The following is a 23,385-nucleotide window of genomic DNA, read 5'->3' as shown; positions in this document are numbered from 1 at the left end:
GGCTAATTGAAGAGTAACTGTTAGTGCGTGGACTTGATGGTGACAAGGGTGAGTGTGAAGCAAGATGAGAGATGATAAATGATAAGAAGAATGATAAGATATTGATATGAATTAATGGAATTAGAGTTGTGGAGCTATGGAAAAGAAACAAATGACTAAGAGTTAGGTGGAAAGAGAAAGGAGATGACTTATTAATTGGCACTATTGAGTAAAAGGAGGGAAAGAGGGATGGAAGTAAGTTGAGAGAACGTTGACCGGAGTTAAGGAGCATGAAGGTAGGAAATTATGAAATGTACGATATCCCCACTAGAGGGTGTGAGTTAATGGTTATATAGGAGAGCAGGACGACGTGTTAGCCGTGAGTTTCGAGGTATTAAGGGAATAAGAAGCTTGTGGAGTGTTGCAAGATCTGAGATTTTGGTGGAGAGTTAGGTAACGATATGATAAAGGATAGAATTGGGAATAATGTTGAGGTATGTTTTGTTGATGGATTGGATGTTCGTATTTGGGATGATAACCAAAGAGAGGAAACAAATTGTTATATTAAGGAGTGATAGTAAGAGAGTAGTCACATGAAGGATGTTGGTGTCATAGTAGTGTCACTAGTGGCTGAGAATGATGTTACTTTAGAGAAGTTAGTTGTTCTAATGAGGTTGATTTTGTGGAGGTGGTTGGTATGTTTGGTTGTGAGGAAGTATAAGATGTGGATATACGAGGTGTTCATTTGGAAGTTGGTGCGATGTTATGGCTACATTTGCCGGAGGGGTGATAATTGTGTGTAAGAGAGGATATGTTATGAAAGGCACCGAGTTAAGTGGGATGAGAGGTATTCATTGTCAAGTGGTAACTTACGTGATCGGGATTGACTAGTTGGATGTGATTACGGGTCTATGATATGTGTAAATGTTTGTGTGAGGTTCTGACCTCACAAGAAGTGGTATGGTGTGATAATTATAAAGTTGTTATATGAATGTTTTGTAATGTATGTTGGGTACGGTATACTAATGAAATGAGGTTCAAAAGGTAATAATTTGATTGATCTGGCATGAATAGTTAAAATTGTATGTGTATTGATGATACATGTTTATCCCGTGAAATGGTAAGGATGATGTTCATGAGATTCTTGTCAGTTTATTTCCTATAATATGATGTGTTATAATCTAGTAAAACGGTTTTGAATGAGTTTTCTTGTTCGAAATGTCATACTGAGTCAGTGTTTATGGGAATTATATGTGGTTGTGATGTTTATCGATGTGGTTGTTGTGCCTCGGGTGGTGATCCCAGCATGGTACTTCGTATTGTGATGCGGGCATTTTCGCTACTGTGTCGTGCTGGTGTTGGTTGGTTGCGGTGTTGCGATGCCGTCACCGGTTGTGGTTGAGTATACGGGGTGGTTACGATTTGAGTTTCAAAGTATCTGAGACCGAGTTTATGCATGATTGTTGTTTTTGTTGTTGTTGTTTCTTGTGAGTTTCGGTTAGACATGTAGACTGTTGTTTTGTTTGTTGATGTTTCTTACAGTTTCGGTTTGGGAATGAGGGTAGAGGATGATGTGAAAGAGATTTGTATATGTTTTCGTTGTTATCATGGTATAGTGATACTCTGTTGATGGGACACAGTTGTGATAGGCTGTTACAGTAATTTTGATCTTGTTCTAGATGAGGCTTTGGTAGACATGGTAATGATCTGATATATGCAAGTGATTCGTAGAACATGTGTGGTAATGATTTGATATATGCAGATGGTTCATAATCCTTTGTTGAGACAGTGAGTGTAGGGTGTTGGGTATTTAGTGTCGTGTTAAGTTATGTATGAGTCTTGCGGTAATGAAAAAAAGGAACTTGAGGATCTAGTGTGAGTGTACGTAACAAGTGTGGATCGTGAATTATGCTCTTGGCGATAAGAGTTTTATATAGTTATATAGAGAGGTATGTCGTGTTGCGGTAATGTGGAAAAGTTAGAGTGTTTGTCATGATCAGGATTGTGTGGTATTGGTTAGATGGAGTGCAGAATGAGTTGAGGTATGAGAACTGTTTAAGTAAGAGAGCCTTGGTTATAGTAAGTGTTTAGATTATAGGCGGGTATCTTTCACATGTGGTGGTGATGAGGATAATGAGAGGTATAGCTAAGGTTCTAGTATTGGTGAGTTACGAGGACGTAACATGTGTCTTAAGAGGAGTAGGATGCGGCAAAGAGCGTTTAAGGGTTGTGCATGTCGTAATATTATTGGACGTAGAGTGTTGGTGTAGCATAAAGAATGGATGGGTACATATAGTGGTTGATAGTGTTAAAAGTCCATGGATGTGCTTGTAGTAGTTCGATGTTTAAGAGTGTGAGAATTTTTCGATAGTGTTGATAAAAGTGGATGATGATATTTATGAGTTCGAGAGTTTTGGCAAATTTGGATGATGATGTTGATGAGTGTGAGTAAACTTCGAGGACGAAGTTCCTTTTTAAGAGTGGTAGAATGTAACATTCCGTTTTGATGGTTGATCTTCTTTTGTGGATTGTCTTGGTATTGAGTGTTATGGAAGTGAGACAAGATTGGAAACATTATTTTGTGGTTATTCGATAATGTTATGGAGTCTATACCGAGAGGATATGTTATCTAGTAAGCGTGGTTAGTGGAGCTGGTGTTAGGTGTCCATGTTTTATAGGTTGGGTTGGAACTTCGGGGACGAAATTCTTTTTAAGGGGGGAAGATTGTAACACTACGGATTTTGTTAAGTTGTATACTCGACCGAGTAGAGCCTACTCGGCCGAGTAGTGTTAATTGTGGAGTCTGTTTTGGTTCTGCCGAGTAATACTCGACCGAGTATGGAGAATACTCGACCGAGTAGAAGATACTTACGAGTATAGCTTTACTCGACCGAGTATCCGGTCCGCGAATGTTATTTTATCGGTTTGATTAGGGAATGTTAGGGTTATTTTATATTCGACGTCAGTTTCTAAAACATCACTTACAACCCTAATCATTCTACGATCTCTCCCTAATCACTCCCTAATCATCCTCATATCTCGTTGTGTGTGAAAATCGTCGTGATCCTTGCGTGTAGTCTCTTATTCTACTGTTGGTAAGTTTCATTCCCTTGTCATTTGTATTCTTTGGGGGTTCTTTGTATATATGGAATGGGGAAAATGGGATTGTGCAATGTGTAATTGTATTATGTGATTATTGTTGTAGGTGACGATGTGATATTTGTTATGCATTTGTATGGTTGATTGCAAAGATAGCGGATTGCGAAAAGGTAGGGTTTCCCCTACTCAATATCGTTAATTGATTGAGATTACTATTGTATTGTAATTGTTGTTATCTCACGATCATCGGAGTATGGGTGTTGTGGTGACGGTGGTGAGGTGATTGTGTTGTGACGGTTGTGGTGTTGTGGACATTTGTGATGATTCGTGGTTTGTGTGATTGTGGTGGAGTCACTTGCGGGAGTGGCTTCACACCCTAGTTCGCCCTCCGTGGAACCCGCCATGGGAGGGGATGTGCACATTAAGGGACAGGGATTGTTAGTCGCTCGTTGATGAGCTGGACTAGGTGGGGATGGGCTGCGGTCACCCATGGCGGCGAGGATTACCATTGCGATGAGTAATCGCGTGGCTACACACTTCGGTGTGTAGTCGGTTCTTGTGCGTGATATCGATGATCACCGGGTGGTAATGTTTGTTGTCTTATATTGATTGAGTAATCGACCCCGTGTTGTTGTTTTGTAAAACCCGTGATCCATTCGGGGATGGTGAGCAGATTGTGACAGTGATACATTTATTGAGCTTGGGGGCGATCATGGGGAGTCACCACGCTGGATTAGATGACACCATCACGAGCTTTAGTTATTGTTTTGGTAGTTGTTGCCATTTAGATAATTCGTTTATTAGATTTTCGAGACTATGTAACTTTTATAATTACCGTACATTAATAAATGTGTTTGGACTGTTGCTTTTGATATATACTAACCTCGGGCAACCGAGATGGTAACAACCTTTCATGCTGGGGTAGTCCTGGTAAGGTACCTTGGTATGAGGGGGTGTTACACGGAGTATAATTGAATTATTGATGATATTCTTGCTTTTTATGTAATGAGTTTCAGTGTGTTATTTGGTCTAATACTAGTCGCTTAAATAATTGTGTGGCACATTTTGACCGGTCTTATAAGTACGCCATTCGAATTATATAAAATTGTTTTTAAATTTTTTTAGCCCTGGGTACGTTTGATTCCTGGTTCCGCCCCTGGTTTTGGCAACTCGTCTGGTCCATATGACTGGGGGAGCACAAAAGCGAGAGATGTCCTCGTGGTATTTTAATGTTGTGAGTGTAGCGAATCAGAGTGTATTTTATACGGAAGCGTAATGAAAAATATTATGTGAAAAGAGTAAGACGATAATAATAAATTACACTCTTAAAATAATTTTATTATCACTCAAATAAATTGGAAATATACCAATTACAAATAAACACTCACACTCTTAACTCACTAATATTTCTACGACTCACAAACTCTCACAAACTCTCTTATTGTTTGTTTTGTTTTTGTGTGTTCTAAGTACATTGCTCAAACAAAGAGCTTGCTATTTATACTAGCAAATAAGACTATTGATATTGTGGCTTTCCCACTTGAAGTAGTAAATGTCAAACAACATGTGTAAAATGCTATTACCATTTGCCTTCTTCTTACTATTTTAACAGTAGAACATTTATGAATATTAGCCCACAAAAATTGCTTGCCGGCCATATTGAGAGTAGGTGTTGAATATTTTAACACTCCCCCTCAACGACTACTCTCATATCAGAGTTAGTCTAGAAGTCATACCAAGCTGCATTCGGAACTTCTCAAATTTTGGTCCACTCAGACCCTTGGTAAATATATCTGCCACTTGATCATCGGTCTTGACATAGTCCAGATGAATCTCAGCCCTTAGAACCTTTTCCCGTACAAAATGGTAATGTACTTCAACATGTTTTATTCTAGCATGAAAAACTGGATTTTCTGCTAATCTCATTGCTGACATGTTGTCACAATAAACCTTCACTCCAGAATCAACTAGTTGATATAGATCCTTCAAGAGTTGTGTTAGCCACACACACTCTTGTGTTGCCATCGCTGCTGCTATATACTCTGCCTCTGTACTCGACAATGATACAGTAGGTTGCCTCTTAATACACCACGAAACAGCACCGGAACCAAGACTAAACATATACCCGGTAGTTGATCGACGTGTGTCATGATCACCGGCATAATCAGCATCACAATACCCGTGAATTTCAGACAACTCACCACTTGGGTACAATATTCCATAGTCAACTGTTCCTTTAATATACCTCAGTATACGTCGTATTGCTTCCAAATGAGACTTCTTTGGATTTTGCATGAAACGACTAACCACACTTACTGCATAAGCGACATCAGGTCGAGTCATTGTGAGATATATAAGACTTCCCACGAGTTGTCTATACATCGTCACATCCTCTAAAACTTTTCCCTCTGTAGAACACAGTCTAACATTGATCTCGGTTGGAGTCGACACTGGTTTGCAATCGAGCATCCCGTACTTCTCCAACATATCCTGGGCATATTTCTGTTGACAAAGAAATATCTCACATTTGATTCTGTCTACCTCTAGACCAAGAAAATGCTTTAGCTCTCCAAGCTCTTTCATATGAAACCTTATTGAGAGATTTGATCTTATTTGATGAATCTCTCTATCATCATCTCCTGTGATGATAAGATCATCCACATAAGCAAGGACCACTGATAAATTTTCTCGAGCTTTCACGATCAAGCTCGAATCTGCAGGAGCAACTGAATAACCACTTTGCAATAAGAATTCAGCTATCTTACCATACCATGCTCGTGGCGCCTGCTTCAATCCATAAAGAGCTTTCTTCAACTTACATACATAATGTTGATCAGAACTCTCAAACCATTTTGGTTGATCCATGTATATGTCTCTATCAAGCTCGCCATGAAGAAATGCATTCTTCACGTCCATCTGCCACAATTTCCATGAATTACTAGCTGCAAGTGCTAGTGGAACGTGTACCGTGGTAATCTTTGCAACCGGACTAAATGTTTCAACATAATCTAGCCCATATTGCTGAGAGAATCCTCGAGCTACTAGTCGTGCCTTGTACCTTTCAATAGAACCATCTGGCTTGGTCTTCACTTTATACATCCATTTGCATGAAATGGGTTTAACATCGGTTGGCTTTGGCACTAACTCCCAAGTTTCATTTTGATGAAGTGCTTGGATTTCCTCTTCCATAGCCTTCATCCAATCTTTGCTATGAGCGGACTCATCGTAACTACTTGGCTCTTTCACGGTGTTCTCCACCATTGCTGCATTTGCATATTTAGGATTTGGCTTGTGTGGCCGGCTAGTTCTCCTTACTTGTTGCTGACTATCCTTATCTTGGATAATGACATCTTCAACCTAACTCGGTCTTAATTCCTCAGGAGTTCTGTGGTGTACCCCTGTTGTCCAAGGACTTTTCTCTTTTGATGGTGAAGATTGAGATTCTTCACTTTCTGATTCACCATCACTCTCGCTTAACTGATCATCTATCTTATCCTTGAGTTTTTCCTCAATCTCCTTTGAGTCTGGCAGTAACACGGCTTGTGGTGACCACCAAGATGATGCTTCATCAAACACCACATTTCAAATTTGGTACGAAGATGATCTGGAGATGATCTGGAACGAAGACATAACATACACACCCGAAAACTCGGAAATGGCTCACAGCAGGTTTTAGCTTCCACAACTTCTGAAATGGAGAGACATATTCTAGTCTCGCTTGTGGTAGCCTATTTATCACATGTGCAGCTGTCTTCATGCATTCAGCCCAGTAACGTGGGGGTACATTTTTGGCATGTACCATACTTCTGCATGTCTCGGCCAGATGTCGATTCTTTCTCTCTGCCACTCCATTCTGTTGTGGAGTGTTCGGACACGTCAATTGACGTTTGATCTTACAATCTTGTAGATATCGTGTGAATTCTGTGGATGTGAACTCTCCCCCATTGTCTGTACGTAGACACTGAATCTTGCTGCCAACTTCTTTTTCCACTTTTTCTTTGAAAATTTTGAACTTGTCAAAAGCTTCTGATTTTTCCTTTAAAAAATCAACCCACACATATCTTGAGAAATCATCAATGAAAGTTATCATGTAACGATAACCACTAACTGATGGTTGCTTCACCGGACCAAATAGGTCAGAGTGAATTAACTCCAGGGGTGCCCCCGCCTTGAACTTTGAATCCTCATATGGTAGCTGGTGTGCTTTGCCAAATTGACACCCAGCACAAACTACATCTTCCTTCACATCAAGTTGAGGAAGACCATTGAGCATTGATTTACTCATCATGATTTTAAGCTTTGTCTAGCTTACATGCCCCAGGCGTACAGGCCACAAATCAGCCGTCTCATTTTTTCTAGCTTTGTCTACATATGCCGTTTGAGCGGACATTACGTAGACAGATTCCAAACGTCGCCCTTCCATGATAGGAGATGAATTTCCCTCCAAACTTGGATACACTTTCACATCATTAGGCCAAAAAACCACATGATTTCCCGAAGATGCTAGTTGTGACACCGATATTAGATTTTTCGTCATGCCTGATACATGATAGACATTATCAAGATGAACTTGCTTGTTACTATATCTTGGGATAACCATGGCTTTGCCAATATGAGTGATTGGCAACTCCGAGTTATTTGCAGTCACAACAACTCGTCCACGCTTGTACTCTGACATGCTTAGAAACTTCTCTTTGTCTCCCGTCATGTGATTCGAACAACCCGAATCAATTATCCAATCATCTTTATAATTGATTAAGTTGTCACTTTCCGCGACTAATGCCATTGATTCATGCACTGTCGACTTCTTGCTTGAACCTTCTTGTTCAACTGAATATGAAGCTTGAACATCCCATTCAACTTCATTATTTTTGTGCTCGTTTGATGTTGCGACATTTCCTTTTGCCGATTTTGACCAACAATCTCGAGCATAATGTCCCTTTTTACTACACTTGTAGCAAACAACATCTGGGAGCACCTGATCTCTTTGTTGGTCTGGTTGTCGATCTTGACGAGCTCCTCCTCGTTGGAAGCCTCTTCTTCCTTGGCCTTTTCCGAATCCTCCTGGCTTTCTATTTGAACCGCCTTGACAACTCGACTCAGAATTTCCCTTGTCACCTCCTTGGTATGACTTTTTATTACCAAAGAGAGCCTTTTCTTCTTCCTTGATGGATGCTCCAGACATTTACTTATCTAGAGCTTCTTGGTTGGCTAACATATTTTCAAACTCAATAAGAGTTGGTTGTGTAGCCCAACCTCGAATTGCTGCAACAAGAGTACTGAAACCTGGCCTTAAACCGAAGATAATAATTCTTCGCATCCTGGTATCCGTGATTGGATTTTCAGGATCCAACTTTGTGATTTGCTCACACAAAGTCTTGACTTTGGTAAACAATTCGTTTACCGACATGGTATTTTGTCGAACCGACATTAGCTCATTCTCGAGCAACTGGAGCTGAGAATCATTCTTCTTTGAGAACAACTCTTTTAAAGTGTCCCATGCCTCCTTTGGTGTTTCTGCATCTTTGATGCGATACAACATATCGTCCCCGACGGTTGCTGTCAACACGTACATAGCCTTTCCAGCTTTGACCTTCCACTTCTCCAGCTCTTCTCCTCTAGCTGGCTTGGCGGTTTCACCACCGCCAACAATGCTCCAAAGATCTTGTCCCAACAGATAGAATTGCATACGTGTGCTCCACGTACTGTAATTTCCACTGTTTAACTTCTCAATACCACTAGTTGAAAAGTTGATATCTCCCATGGTGACTTGATGACGCCCGGCTCAATCAAGTAAGCTTGATCCCCGACCAATTTGCTTCACGGTCCGGATTGTGCACACTAAGATAATATTGACCCCTTAATCAATATTTGGACAAGATAAATAACACTCCGCCTTCATCGGCTCGATGCCAAATGTAGCGAATCAGAGTGTATATTATACGGAAGCGTAATGAAAAATATTATGTGAAAAGAGTAAGACGATAATAATAAATTGCACTCTTACAATAATTTTATTATCACTCAAATAAATTGGAAATATACCAATTACAAATAAACACTCACACTCTTAACTCACTAATATTTCTACGACTCACAAACTCTCACAAACTCTCTTATTGTTTGTTTTGTTTTTGTGTGTTCTGAGTACATTGCTCAAACAAAGAGCTTGCTATTTATACTAGCAAATAAGACTATTGATATTGTGGCTTTCCCACATGAAGTAGTAAATGTCAAACAGCATGTGTAAAATGCTATTACCATTTGCCTTCTTCTTACTATTTTAACAGTAGAACATTTATGAATATTAGTCCACAAAAATTGCTTGCCGGCCATATTGAGAGTAGGTGTTGAATATTTTAACAGTGAGTACCCAAATTCCAACCCGTAAACCTAACCATAGATCCCGTTGAACCTTTGATTAGGATAATATATGATTAATTTGTATCAAGCTTTATACTGTGTATATTCTATTCTCGCTTTTTATACTAACAAGCTATATGTCTCACGTATGTAATTGCATCTTTTAACTCACTATTTCTCTTGTCTTGTAAAATAGCAGTAAGGTCCTGTAATAACATCTTGTGTGCTCTTTAAACTTTAATTAATTTGAGTCGCAGTTTAGTCTTACAAGTATTTAAGGAAAGATAGTATGTTTACATAGTTGCATGTCCGCTTCTATCTCTTACAAAAAAGTGTCTCATTAGTCCATTCATGTTAGTATGTTACCTTCAATTCACGCTGACCATAAGTGTTGTTATTTTTAATATAAAAAGCACATCTTAATTAGACTAGTACTTAAGTCATTCATTAATAAATTAGTCTAAACATTTGTGTTTAGTCTTTATGCATTAGAGATTTCCACTTGCAAATTTGGCTGGAGTCTGTATTTAATCATGTATGTGTCAAAGAGTTTTCACCTAGGCAATGAATCCCATCCATGCATCAGCATACAAGTTTCCGTTTTGCTCTTTCATTTTTTTATTTTTTATTTTGATTTTACTTTCCAAAAAAAAAAAAAACTTTTTTCTTCTTCTTTCTTTGACAATTTTCCATTTTCCATTTTTTTAACCCATCTGTGCTCCATGTGTATAAGTTGTCATCACGCATCGAGTCTTTCCATTAATTTTTAAACAACTCTCTCAGTTTTCTGCTTTTTAAAGCCATGTCAACCAGTTTGAAAATTAAATAGAGATTAAGCACAAGCACACGTCAATAAAATTGAAAAAAACTACTCCCCACCTTATAATCTCATAACTCTGTTGCTCACATTAACAAATAAAGATGTAGTTTACATCCAGTGTCTAATTAAATATGGGACCATCCTAGTCCTTTTTGAGTCAAATAAATGAAAAACTGAGCATATGTCCTTCTTACTAGTCACTTGTTCTACTTTTTACCCTTAACTATTAGAATAGACTTGAAATACTTTAGGGCGTATCTATGTAGTGTACATCAATCGACCTCTTAGAATCAGCTTGAACGAGGGCGTGCATTTGACCATTTTTTCCATCTCTATGGTGCGATAATTCCTTGATCGCCGTGTCTCTAGGTGACCTCTAGGTTTGGAGACTACATCTTTCTACCAGTTTCGTCAATTTTCCATATTTTCATATGACTGCCAAATGAGCAGAACTCTCTATCTACTAGATTCGTCAATTTACTATATTCCATGTGACTACCAGATGAGCACAAATCTCATATAACCGATCAATATCCAAATCTTATCATCTACTATCATTGGTGCTAGAAAACTAGCTCAAAAATATTCAAACCAGATCCTTAGTACACTCGTGTCCAACCAAACAAGACACGGCAGCGCGCACTCCGTGCTGTTTTATAGGTGACCACTAGTCCCTTAAAATGAACTTAAGATGTGAGTCAAAGTACCAATACAAGCTCAAAAATACTCATAGTAAAGACTCTCATAAGTCAACAAAAATACTGAGTCAAAGTTGCAATCAACTCGAGTGACAAAAGTTTCAAAAGTCAAAAACCAAAATGATCTCAAATAGATTCAAATCCAGTTTCAAGACTCTCAAATATTCAAAGAGAAAAATTATGATCTCAAAGAGATACAAATCCAATATCAAAAGACATAAAAGTTCACAAGACAAAAAAATTCTAGCCAAAGTTGCAATCAAATCCAAGGTCAAAAGTCTCAAAAATTCACAAGGGAAAAAAAAAGAAAAAAGAAAAAAAAAATCCCGGTCAAGGTTGCAATCAAATTGCAGAGTACTCATTTTTCATCTCTCAAACGAGTCAAATCCACAAGTTACATTATCTCCATTCCTCTTGGGATGACCCTTTCATTCATTTAGGTGAGTGAGAGAGGCACACATGTCTCCAGTGTCTTCTAACACCATTGAACCTTCTACTCCATTCCATTTATCACCCTCGTTCAGCATCTAAGACTTCGGGGGATGTATACTAAGTTTATACGGTTGATGCGTATCATTTATATGATGTTTTACACCCTATTTTACATGCATTTCAGAGCTCATTTATGTAGTTTAAGGCTACTATTTGCCCCATTTCGTCTACTTTCGTATTTTTATGTAATATTGCAGACTTATGCGGAAATAGGAAGATTTTGAGCCAAATCCGTCCCCGAGTATCTTGCATTGTATTTGACGTGAAGTATTCACTTAAGGAACGGGCTTGGTGCGCATTTCAAGGCCCAAAAGACAAATACACGAGAAATTAGAAGTCAAGTGTCAGCTACTTCGGTCGATGGACCACTGCCTTCAGTCGATCGACCAACCTACGGGTTCCAGTAGCTACTGTTCAGCATAGACCAGTCGATCGACCAGTCCCAGCAGTCGATCGACCAAGACGCTAACTCAGACGTGAATTAGAAGATTGAGAATTAGCAAGCCCATGATATATTAGGTTTAGAAATAATAGCTGCATACTTTTCCTTTATAACGCAGCTTGAGTTTTGAGAATAGACATTCAGTTTTCAATCAAGTTTTACATTCAGTTTTTATCAGTTTTAGAATATCAAATAATTAGGGTTCAGAATATTGGTTTGCATCGGATTTTCGTTCGTACTTCTAATCATTTCGTTACAATTCCTCTGCAATTTCGGTATTCTTTCTGTTCTATTTCAGTTCATCTTTATTGCGTTGATAGGATAGAAATTGCTAGTTAGGTTTCAAAAGCCAATTTTATCATTTTATGTTATTTATTTGCCTAATCGTTTTAAGCATGAATTCCGTAGTTTTAATCCTTAATATTATTGTTGTTTCCACTATAGTCATGAGTAGCTAAATTATTCGTGCTAGGATGTAGGGAATATGTAGGATTAGGCGGCAATAGAATAGTAGACTGAAATCGCGTGTCGATCGATCATCCGCCAAACCTGGTCGATCGACCGACCACGTGAGGTGTTACCTTCGTTTTAATTGTTTTAATTTCTATATTTGACGAATCGAGTGCACGCGACTAGTTGAATGTTTAGGATTTGGTGACCCATTAGATCGAAAGATAGGGAAGGTTGATTGACCATCAATTAAAATGACTAAACTATCTTTGAGATCGAAAGATAGGTAAAGTTTAGGTTTTTAGTCACTTTTCAGGACGAGAGTCAGTACTAGTGATATTAGGGACTTGTAGCGAGATCGAAAGATGTTACTTGTTAAGAAAGGACCGAGAGGACCTCTTGTTTTCCCGCCTCATGTGTTTGATTTAGACCTACTTAGTATGTTGCCGCCGAAACTATAGTGAACCGACCATCCTTGCACCCCTTTTTAATATTTGTTTTATCCGTCTATTTAGTTTATTATCTTTATTGCCTTTAGCTATAAACCAAATCAATTCAACCCCCACATTCGTTACCTTAGACTAGAATTAGACAATTATTAATTACATTCGCCTCCTTGTGGTTCGACCCTGTTACCACTAGCCTAGGTTAGTTTTAATAGGAAATATAAATATTATTTTTGGTACTCACAACGACGGGTATCAAATTTTGGCGCCGATTCTTGGGGAGGCAATTGTTCTAATTTTTAGTTGTTTTATTTTAGTCTGTTTCTTAGTTTAAGGGACATTCATTCCTTAAACTATTCTCATAATCTTTTTGTAGTTTCCTCTTATGCGCATGTCACAGGGTGGTGAATTAGTACCTTTCAATCCTGAGATTGAGAAGACCTTGCGTGAGTTGAGACGATCATCTAGGATATTGCCAACAGAGGAAGAGCTGAGTACTCTGTCAAGTTACTACGAGAACGCTCTATTTGAGGAAGATCCACCTTCTTCTCCTGTTTCCACTTCTTCTTGGTGAGACAGTCACTTCTCCGTAAATTCCGGTCATGGTCTGAAGAAGCAAGCATAGCTAGTCACTGAAGCGAGCGATCACGCGAATCTTTACAAAGGATTCGCATTACCAGGGGAAGACCGAAAATTCGAGCCAAAGCCTGTCTATATTAATTTGGTTGAGAGAAACCAATTCGGGGGAGCTGCAACCGAAGATGCAGCCAAGCACATGGAGACCTTTATCGATTATTGTTGTTCCATACCCGCACCCATTGGCGTGACTCCGGACTAGATAAAGGAGACCATGTTTATTTTCTCCCTTCGTGATGCTGCAAGGGAGTGGTATAGAGACCTGGATCGAGCTGCTAATGGGATCACCGACTGGAGTTCATTGGCCTTGGCATTTTACAAGAAATACTTTTCTGCCTCGAAGACCAATGCGATTAGAGCTCAGATCACGAGCTTTAAACAAGGGCCGGATGAGAAATTTCATGAGGCTTGGGTCCGTTTCAAGAAATTGGTGCGAACCATACCGCACCATGGGTTTGAGAAGTGGAGCCTATGCAATCAGTTCTATAATGGGCTCTATGATGATCAAAGAGCTATCTTGGATGCTGCAGCAAGTGGTCGATTTGTAGAGAATTTTGGAGAGACCAAAGGGTGGAAGATCATTGATGACTTAGCCACCCATAAAGCTGAGTATGGGAATTCCTTGGGAATCAAAGGAGAAGTGCTGAATCTCCTTCTGTGGCTGCAATAGAAGCTCTCACGGAAAGATTTGACAAATACGAGTTGGGAGGAGCTTCAAAAGGGGGAATCTACCATGTAAATGCTGTGTCAGACGGTCATTTCGTCTGCAAAAGATGTGGAGCTGAGGGACATGTTTCAGAAAATTGTCCTAGTCCCTTTGAGTCTTGTGATGCCTTTCAACATTATAGGCAAACGAATACCTATTATGAGCCGAATGTTCATCCAAATCTAAGGTGGAGTAGTCAAAATGTCTTAAATCCTACTCAACCTCCACAACAGCAGCATCAACAAACTTATGTGCCCCCTCATAAGCAACAACAGTTTCAAAAACCTCCCTATGTGCCGCAGCAGCAATAATCTCAAAATTCTGACTTTGCTGAGTTGAAGAATATGTTACAAAAGGAGTCTCAAGCTAGAGAGGCCGGGATGAAACTACTAGAGAGCCAAATTGCTCAATTGGCTAGCAAGAGTACAACTCGAGCTCCGGGACACTTACCGACTCAGACGGACCAGAAAGAGACCCTTAATGCCATCACTTTGAGGAGTGGGTCTACCCTTAAGGGGCCCGTCATGGTCGAGGACGATGCTGCAAAAGATGAGGCGGAACCGAGTCAAATGAAAGCTGGAACGAACAAAAACAAGAAAAAGACGAAACAGCGGGTATGTCACCGATCGACGACATACCCGGCCGATCGATCAAGTGCGACAAACAAGAGCTTTCGGTCTGTTCAAGTCGGTCGATCGATCGACCTAACCGGTCGATCGATCGAGATTGCGGATAGTGAACCTTTTCGTCCTCCAATGCTCGATAACTTGAGGGATCATTTGTTTCGGCACGATCGCCCCGAAAATATTGAGGCTGACCTGATGATGATGGGTCTGTTCGGTTCGGCACGACCCTATGTTAATTAACGGTTCACATTTGAGACGGTCTGAAGAAGGGTCAAGCTACAACAAAGAGAAGGTAGTGGATTTTCAGCCTAAATCCACCGACGCCGGCATGAGAGACTTAGAGGAGAGGGCTAAGTTACTTCTTACAGCCCCCTATCCGGAGAGATTGGTGCCGACGAAGGAACATGTATCTTTTAATAAGTTTGGAAATGTTGTTCGTAGTCTAAACGTACAAGTACCTTTCCTAGAATTAGTCAATCAAGTGCCTGCTTATATGAAGTTTATGAAGCAATTCTTGTCTCAAAAAGAAGTCACTTGAAACTGTGCATACTGTCGCATTAACTGAGGAGTCATGCTCTTATTTGTCCCATACTGCACCCCTTAAGCTAGAAGACCCGGGAAGCTTTTCAGTCCCATGTAATATTGGCACCTTTTCTATTGAGAAAGCCTTATGTGACCTAGGAGCCAGTATTAGTGTAATGCCCTTGAGTCTTGCTAGGAAGTTAAAGTTGAGTAGGTTTGCAGTCACAAATATGACAGTACAGATGGCTGATCGCTCTGCGGTCCAGCCAATAGGAGTCTTAGAGGACATCCTCGTGCAAATAGGGAAGTTTTTCTTCCCTGTTGACTTCGTGGTGCTTGATATGGCCGAAGATGCACACATACCTATCATACTAGGTAGACCATTCTCGCACACCGGTGCGATTATTGATGTTGGTTCAGGTACTTTGACCTTTAAGGTAGGCAAGCATTTCATTGTCTTTGCCCATACAGCTAGGAAGAAAGACCCCATGTGGCCTGTCACTTGCAATACGGTTTCTGAAAAGAAATCCTATTTTATACTTCCTGATATGCCTGTCTCTATTCCCCGTCATTTGTAATACCTCCGCCCCAGATTGGGAGCAAAGTGGAGGAAGATTATTCTGTTTTAGACATTGCAGGAGCTGGTTTGGGGAAGGGAGAGTTGCCTGTTGCTCCAGCTGTGAAAGAGCAAGTCGTTTCAAGAGGCGGTCTAGGTTACCTTAGCTATGGCACGGATGAGGAGCTTGAAGATGAGCCAGTCAAAGTGAGAGAGTCCGACATGGACTTTGATGAGCTAGAAGAGGTCATTGATTGGGGAGATGATGAAGTTGTTGATCCGTTGAGCTCTACGAATGTTGAAGTTAGGAAGGGTGCAGCTGAGAAGATGAGCACCGTTGAGGCTACCTCTTGTAGCCAGGAAGTTATCAAGTGGGCCATTCCGTGGCCGTTCTTGATCAACTATTAGTTGATTGAGACTTCTTCAAACATTTACATTTTATTGCTTTTGAACCTTTTTAGTGCTTTTGTGTGCGCGAGACTTCGCATTTAATTATTTTGCTTAGGTTTTTTTTAAGCACTTTAGACTTTACTTTGGGTTTTGCGCAATTTTGGGCGCGTATTATTGTGCACTTGCAGGTTTTTGGACCACATTAGCTCAAGTTATTGAGCAAATACGAAGAAATCGGTTACAAGAAGATTTTGATCGATCGATCGATCCGTATGGTCGATCGACTGGCTGCACAGTTCCAGGAGCTTCTGTTCTTGTTCACTCTGGTCGATCGACCGGGATATGTGGTCGATCGACCGCCCTGCACTACTGTACCTGTTCACGACCTCTCCTCTGTTGTGTTTGGTCGATTTGCGGAATTAAGGGAGTTTTCTACTCTACTTTATTTTCCGTCATATTTCTGATTTCTTCCATTTTCTAAATTGTGCACATAATTACCGCTTCAAAATTATTTTCTGGGACTTATGCGTGGTTCTTTTGTCTTTTCAGGTACTTATTGGTAGCACTGGTGGCTACTGAAACCTCCTAGCTCACGCTGGTTTGGGGAGGTTTCCTTTTGCTGCGCTTAAAGTCTTGTGAGTTCCCGAGTTCTACTTCTTGTCGTATTTCTTTATTTTATCGCAAATTCCCGTTTATCTTTTCTTCATTACATGATTTTGCACAATGGGGACATTGTGCGATTTGGTTTGGGGAAGGGTTTTGCGTCGCATATCATTTGCTTGCATTCACGTTTACATTTTGTTTTGCATTGTTTATTTCATTTCTCATATATACAAAATTCAAAAAAATTGAAAAATTTCATCAAAATTCAAAAATTTGCACGTTTATTTTAGCATATAGATTGAGTCGGAACGGTAGTATTTCAATGATGACATTGCATTTGCATCTGTTTTATTGCCTAAGCCTTGCTAATTGACATGTTATTAGTAGAATCGTATAAGTGCATATCTACGATTTTTCGTTACATTCTTGCTGGACTTGAGACTTGACTTAGATATTTGGCAAGCTACTTGTTTATTCTGAGATTTAGAGCCTATAACTGGTGACATTCATGACCGGTTTATCTAGGATTGTGAGTAGTTCTCCTTATGAGACATGTTACATCAATATGCATAAATATGAACTTAATCTTCTTAATACCTGTATGCATTCGGTTTGTGGTTTGTTGACACATGTGGTAGAGGTTTCCCTTTTCTCATTTTTACCCATAAGCTCCACACTGCCAAAAATAGCCTTTTTGTCCCATTTACTACATCCTACATTTAGCCTGCCCTTGTCAAGCTAGTAGTTTAGTTTTTGGGTTTGTTACTCGTTTTTGGCGGCATATGCTCTGTTGAGATGATGATTGGAAAATGAAAAAGGAAAGAAAGAAACAAGAAAAAAAGTAGAGAGAAAATAATATTTCGAAAAAACAAAAAGAAAGTGTTGTACTGTTTGAGCGGTCAATCGACCGCTCTACTTGGTCGATCGACCGAAGCCCGAGAAAGAAAAGAATCAATTCGCATAATTCAAGTCTTTATCAAATGGCGATTTTTGCTCCCATGTTTCATTTATATTTTTATGGGGAGTTGATTTATTACGGAGAATGTGAGTTTGGTGCTTGCTATAGCACTGCTTCGATTGAATTTGAGCAAGAAGTTGGATGTTGCCATATGGTTCCGTTTTGGTACTAGCTTGATCACCTGTACCTTCACTTTTCCATAAATGTTTTGCCTCTTCTTACCCATACCTCACATATCCATATACACCTCGGCATGTGTCATGGTCATTAGTTCGGTTGGAATGCATATGTACGGTTGTAGAGATTACTTTCATATTATATTGCAGGCATGTTCTTATAGGTCGTAGTTAGGTGAGAGTCTTTACAAAATGAATTCTTTCTATCCTCTTATATATTCACCTATGCTTATGTGTGATATGAGCGACCCGCGAGAGTCCAATTTGATAAGTCTCTATAGTCGACGGTTCAGCAGTTTTTAACGACTTCATAATTCGTTTGCATGATTCGCATTGCTAATTAATTGTTAGTTGTTGCATTAACATGGCTTAGGCTTTACATGTTGCAATTCGCTCTGAGATTGAACTCGTTCCAATAGGTCATTAGATCGAGTCTAGTTCTTGCTTGAGGACAAGCAAGGGTTTGGTTTGGGGAAGTTTGATGCGTGTCATTTATATGATGTTTTACACCCTATTTTACACGCATTTCAGAGCTCATTTATGTAGTTTAAGGCTACTATTTGTTCCATTTCGTCTACTTTCGTATTTTTATGTAATATTGCAGATTTATGCGGAAATGAGTAGATTTTGAGCCAAATCCATCCCCGAGTATCTTGCATTGCATTTGACGTGAAGTATTCACTTAAGGAACGAGCTTGGTGCGCATTTCAAGGCCCAAAAGACAAATCCACGAGAAATTAGAAGTCAAGTGTCAGCTACTTTGTAGATCGACTGTGCCTTGATCGATCGACCAACCCACGGGTTCCGAGCTATTGTTCAAAGCATAGACCGCCGATCGACGGTCCAAAGATCGATCGACCAAGACGCTAACTCAGACGTGAATTAGAAGATCGAGAATTAGCAAGCCCATGATATATTAGGTTTAGAAATAATAGCTGCGTACTTTTCCTTTATAACGCAGCTTGAGTTTTGAGAATAGACATTCAGTTTTCAATCAAGTTTTACATTCAGTTTTTATCAGTTTTAGAATATCAAATAATTAGGGTTCGGAATATTGGTTTGCATCGGATTTTCGTTCGTACTTCTAATCATTCCGTTACAATTCCTCTGCAATTTCGGTATTCTTTCTGTTCTATTTCAGTTCATCTTTATTGCGTTGATAGGATAGAAATTGCTAGTTAGGTTTCAAAAGCCAATTTTATCATTTTATGTTATTTATTTGCCTAATCGTTTTAAGCATGAATTCCGTAGTTTTAATCCTTAATATTATTGTTGTTTCCACTATAGTCATGAGTAGCTAAATTATTCGTGCTAGGATGTAGGAAATCTGTAGGATTAGGCGGCATTAGAATAGTAGACTGAAATCGCGTGTCAGTCGATCGACTTCCAAACCTGGTCGATCGACTGACCACGTGAGGTGTTACCTTCGTTTTAATTGTTTTAATTTCTATATTTGACGAATCGAGTGCACGCGACTAGTTGAATGTTTAGGATTTGACTGACCCATTAGATCGAAAGATAGGGAAGGTTGATTGACCATCAATTAAAATGACTAAACTATGCTGAGATCGAAAGATAGGTAAAGTTTAGGTTTTTTGTCACTTTTCAGGACGAGAGTCAGTACTAGTGATATTAGGGACTTGTAGCGAGATCGAAAGATGTTACTTGTTAAGAGTGGACCGAGAGGACCTCTTGTTTTCCCGCCTCATGTGTTTGATTTAGACCTACTTAGTATGCTGCCGCTGAAACTATAATGAACCGACCATCCTTGCACCCCTTTTTAATATTTGTTTTATCCGTCTATTTAGTTTATTAGCTTTATTGCCTTTAGCTATAGACCAAATCAATTCAACCCCCCACATTCGTTACCTTAGACTAGAATTAGACAATTATTAATTACATTCGCCTCCTTGTGGTTCGACCCTGTTACCACTAGCCTAGGTTAGTTTTAATAGGAAATATAAATATTATTTTTGGTACTCACAACGACGGGTATCAACGGTCACATAAGTATTTTGTTTCTACGGTATTAGTTTTGCTTTATTAGTAAAGCTTGTTACTTTAAAGAGGACAAAACTCATCAAATATGACTCAAATTCACATGTCAAAAAATTGATAAATATTCTCCACGCCAGAGATATTTTCAAGAGTAGTAGTGTCCAATCATTCTACTTGGATAACATTTGGGTCAGACCCCATCTTTTTTCAAAATATTTTCAAAAAAAAATAAAAAAAAAACTTTTTCAATAGTCATTTCAAATGTTTTCAAAAAAAAACATTTTTATGCATCATATCTAGGACATGTATTTGCATTTTAGGTGTCCTATATTTGTCACTAACTATTCCAGATCTCCAAGTCGACTATTTTGTCATTCGTCTTCCAGATTCATCCAAAGTGGGGGCTTTCTCATAAAGTCTCATCATCTTCTCGTAAAATAAAATTTTACCGGTTTCAAAATCAATCAAAAATTTCCCAGCCCTTTTCGTGAAATAAAATTTTGCGATTTTCAAATCTATCTATTTCGAAATAAAATTTTGAAATTAAACTTGGTTGGCAGGCCCTAACATGCAATTTAAGTTCTTAAAATAAAATTTTCTGAACTTGCCCCTTTTTTGCGAAATAAAATTTTGCAATTTTCAAACTTATCGGTCGGCGGGCTCTAACACGCATCTAAGTTTGTAAAATAAAATTTTACGATCTTATCAATCCTTTTTCAAAATAAAATTTTGAATCCCTTTGTCGGCAGGCCCTGACATGCATTCTGAGTTCTTAAAATAAATTTTTCTGAACTTCCTTTTTGCGAAATAAAATTTTGCAGATCCTAGTTTGTAAAATCAAATTTTACATTCTAATCCCTTTTCAAAATAAAATTTTGGATTCCTCGGTCGGCGGGCCCTGACACGCATTCGAGCTTATGAAAGCAGATTTTGCAGGTACACTTTTAAGCGAAACAAAGTTTTGCTTTACCAGATTCCAGTCCAGCTAAACAAAGTTTAGCTATTCCAGATTCCAGACCAGCAAAACAAAGTTTTGCATTACCAGATTCTAGACCGGCGAAACAAAGTTTTGCCATACCAGTTTCCAGATTGGTGAAACAAAGTTTTACCAGCTCCATTCTAGATTGACAAAACAAAGTTTTGTCATGCCAGTTCCAGACCAGCTGAACAAAGTTTGGTTATACCAATTCCAGACCCGCTGAACAAAGTTTGGTTATACCAATTCCAGACCAGCTGAACAAAGTTTGGTTATACCAGTTCCAGACCAGTGAAACCAAGTTTCACTACGCCAATTTCAAACCAACGAAACAAAGTTTCGTTGCACCAGTTCTAGCTTCATTTCAGATTAGTAAAACAATGTTTTGCTAAGCCAGTTCCAGATTCCAGCTACTCCAGACAGGTAATATAAGAGTCTCAGGTATTTTTCTTATCCTTTATCTGTCCCAACCGGATTACTTTGACCTTCGTCTTACTCAGACTCGGTCAAAGTGGGGGCTTCTGTAGACACCTCAAAATGTCTACCTAGCCTTATGGGTACCCAATGATGAGGCTAATATTTAAGGGTGGTGCTCATTCATGGACACAAATTACTCTTTCATGGACACAAATTACGCTTTTATCCCTTATATTTCTACCAATTCACTCATTTACCCTACTTTCCCCCCAAATTCAACTTGGAAAATAGACCCAACAATTAGGGTGTCCACCACCGCTAGTTGATTCCCTCCACTGCCGAACATCAGCCATCCGCCACCGCCAGCAACCATCTGCCACACCCTGTCATCGTTGCCTCACTTCGAATGTTGTGCAACCACCCGCCACCCCTGAGACCGCTCGTACATATATTCCGCATAAATTATACTCCCGAATCACCCGTACTAATTTACAATAGTTTGCAGCATTACGCCACTACATTATGCATCAATTTTTTAAGTTTTGACTTTTGAGACTATATTTAATTGATTAAATGTTCACTTTAGTCTTAGTGATTAACGCAATAATTAATAACCACTACCATTGTGTTTACTAGCAGTTCAGACGATATGTAGTCAAATCAATAGATAAGGGTAATTACTTGTTGAATAAGAGAATTAGGAATTATAATTGGAGAATTTTGGATTTTTTTTATTAGAGTTTAGGTGGGAAAAGAGAGAAAAAATTGTTTTCAAAAGGGTAGTACTAGGAAATTTTAAGGTAAAAAGTCCGTGAAAGAGTAATTCATGTACATGAAAGAGCAATAACGATATTTAATGATTAAATGAAAATTGACAATGTTATAATTAACAGTTCTTTACACTTATTTTCCCGATAAACTACTTATAAAATCTCAAAACTACCAAAAAGCCATTTCACTCCCATGTGATAAAATCCGTTTGACATACTCCAAAAATGTATTATTGGCTCAAAACCAATACATGGCAGCAAGAAATGGCTCAATTATGTGGCCCGTATCAAATTAGACACCTTCGAGATCCGTAGTGAGTGACTCGACCCATTATTTTAGGGAAGCCAAGTTGACTTCCATTGTTCTATTTGGGCTAAAAAAAGGGAAATTGGAGAGTAGATTTGAGTTAGCTCGGTCCAACTATAAAGAAAAAAAGCACATACAGTGGGAGAATATCATATATTCATGTTAAAAAAAGATGCTGGTGTTATAAAATTAGTCAAGACTTTGTGACAAAATGAATCACGGTACTCAAGGCTAGATAGAGTTAAAGGAATGACATAAGACGGCTATTACTCTTTGATTAGTCCGTAGTCAGCAAGAAAAAGGCCTCTTAGAGCACAAACTCTATCTTTTAATTAGTCCCAAATCTATGCAAACTCTAATTTTAAGAGTATAAATATACTCGTATGTATCATCAGAGAGAGACAGAAAAACGGACGAGCCAAAAACACACAAAAACCAGCGACACACAAGATCCGAGCCATAAATCCTATAATCATAAATCACCCGTTTCAAATATATTATTCCAGTTTCAAATCACTCACATACAAATAAATCATCCCAGTTTCATATAAGCGCATAAGAGCCGTTAATTTACGACAAAGTCGAAATTCATTCTTCATTCATAGTCAACATCTACATAGGCTTAAGGGTACCGACATCAAATAAGTTTTTGTTTACTCTTTCTTTACTCTTTCTTTTTATTTTGCATTTATTTTCTCTATTTATTATATAAGCTAACCTATTAATTTGTCAGTGTGAATAATTGTATAAAGTTTGATACTAACTTTTTTTTTTTTTCTGTCTTAATTTCGTCAAATATATAATATTACAAATAAATAGTAAAGGCCGTCAGTTTGATGGATGGTCCGGGTGCCTAAAACCTTCCCTGACCGTACCTTTACCCCCGAATTCGCAATCTTTGGTTCAGACCAGAGTGACGGATCAGTCCCCATTCCAGGGATCAAAAGGGGTCTTT

At 38.9% G+C, this 23,385-nt stretch overlaps 1 protein-coding gene across 1 annotated transcript; it reads right to left on the bottom strand.

The window, feature by feature from the left end:
- Window positions 1-8,263: 8,263 nt before the first annotated feature.
- On the bottom strand, window positions 8,264-8,842 carry LOC141631702 (uncharacterized). Its single transcript, XM_074444338.1, has one exon. The coding sequence runs from the start codon at window positions 8,840-8,842 to the stop codon at window positions 8,264-8,266; it is 579 nt and encodes a 192-aa protein (XP_074300439.1).
- Between the last annotated feature and the right edge of the window lie 14,543 nt (window positions 8,843-23,385).

The sequence above is a fragment of the Silene latifolia genome, chromosome Y (genome assembly GCF_048544455.1).
Source record: "Silene latifolia isolate original U9 population chromosome Y, ASM4854445v1, whole genome shotgun sequence".
NCBI classification, from domain to species: domain Eukaryota; kingdom Viridiplantae; phylum Streptophyta; class Magnoliopsida; order Caryophyllales; family Caryophyllaceae; genus Silene; species Silene latifolia.
Note: the sequence above shows the minus strand (reverse complement) of the source record. Positions and strands in the feature narration are given on the sequence as shown.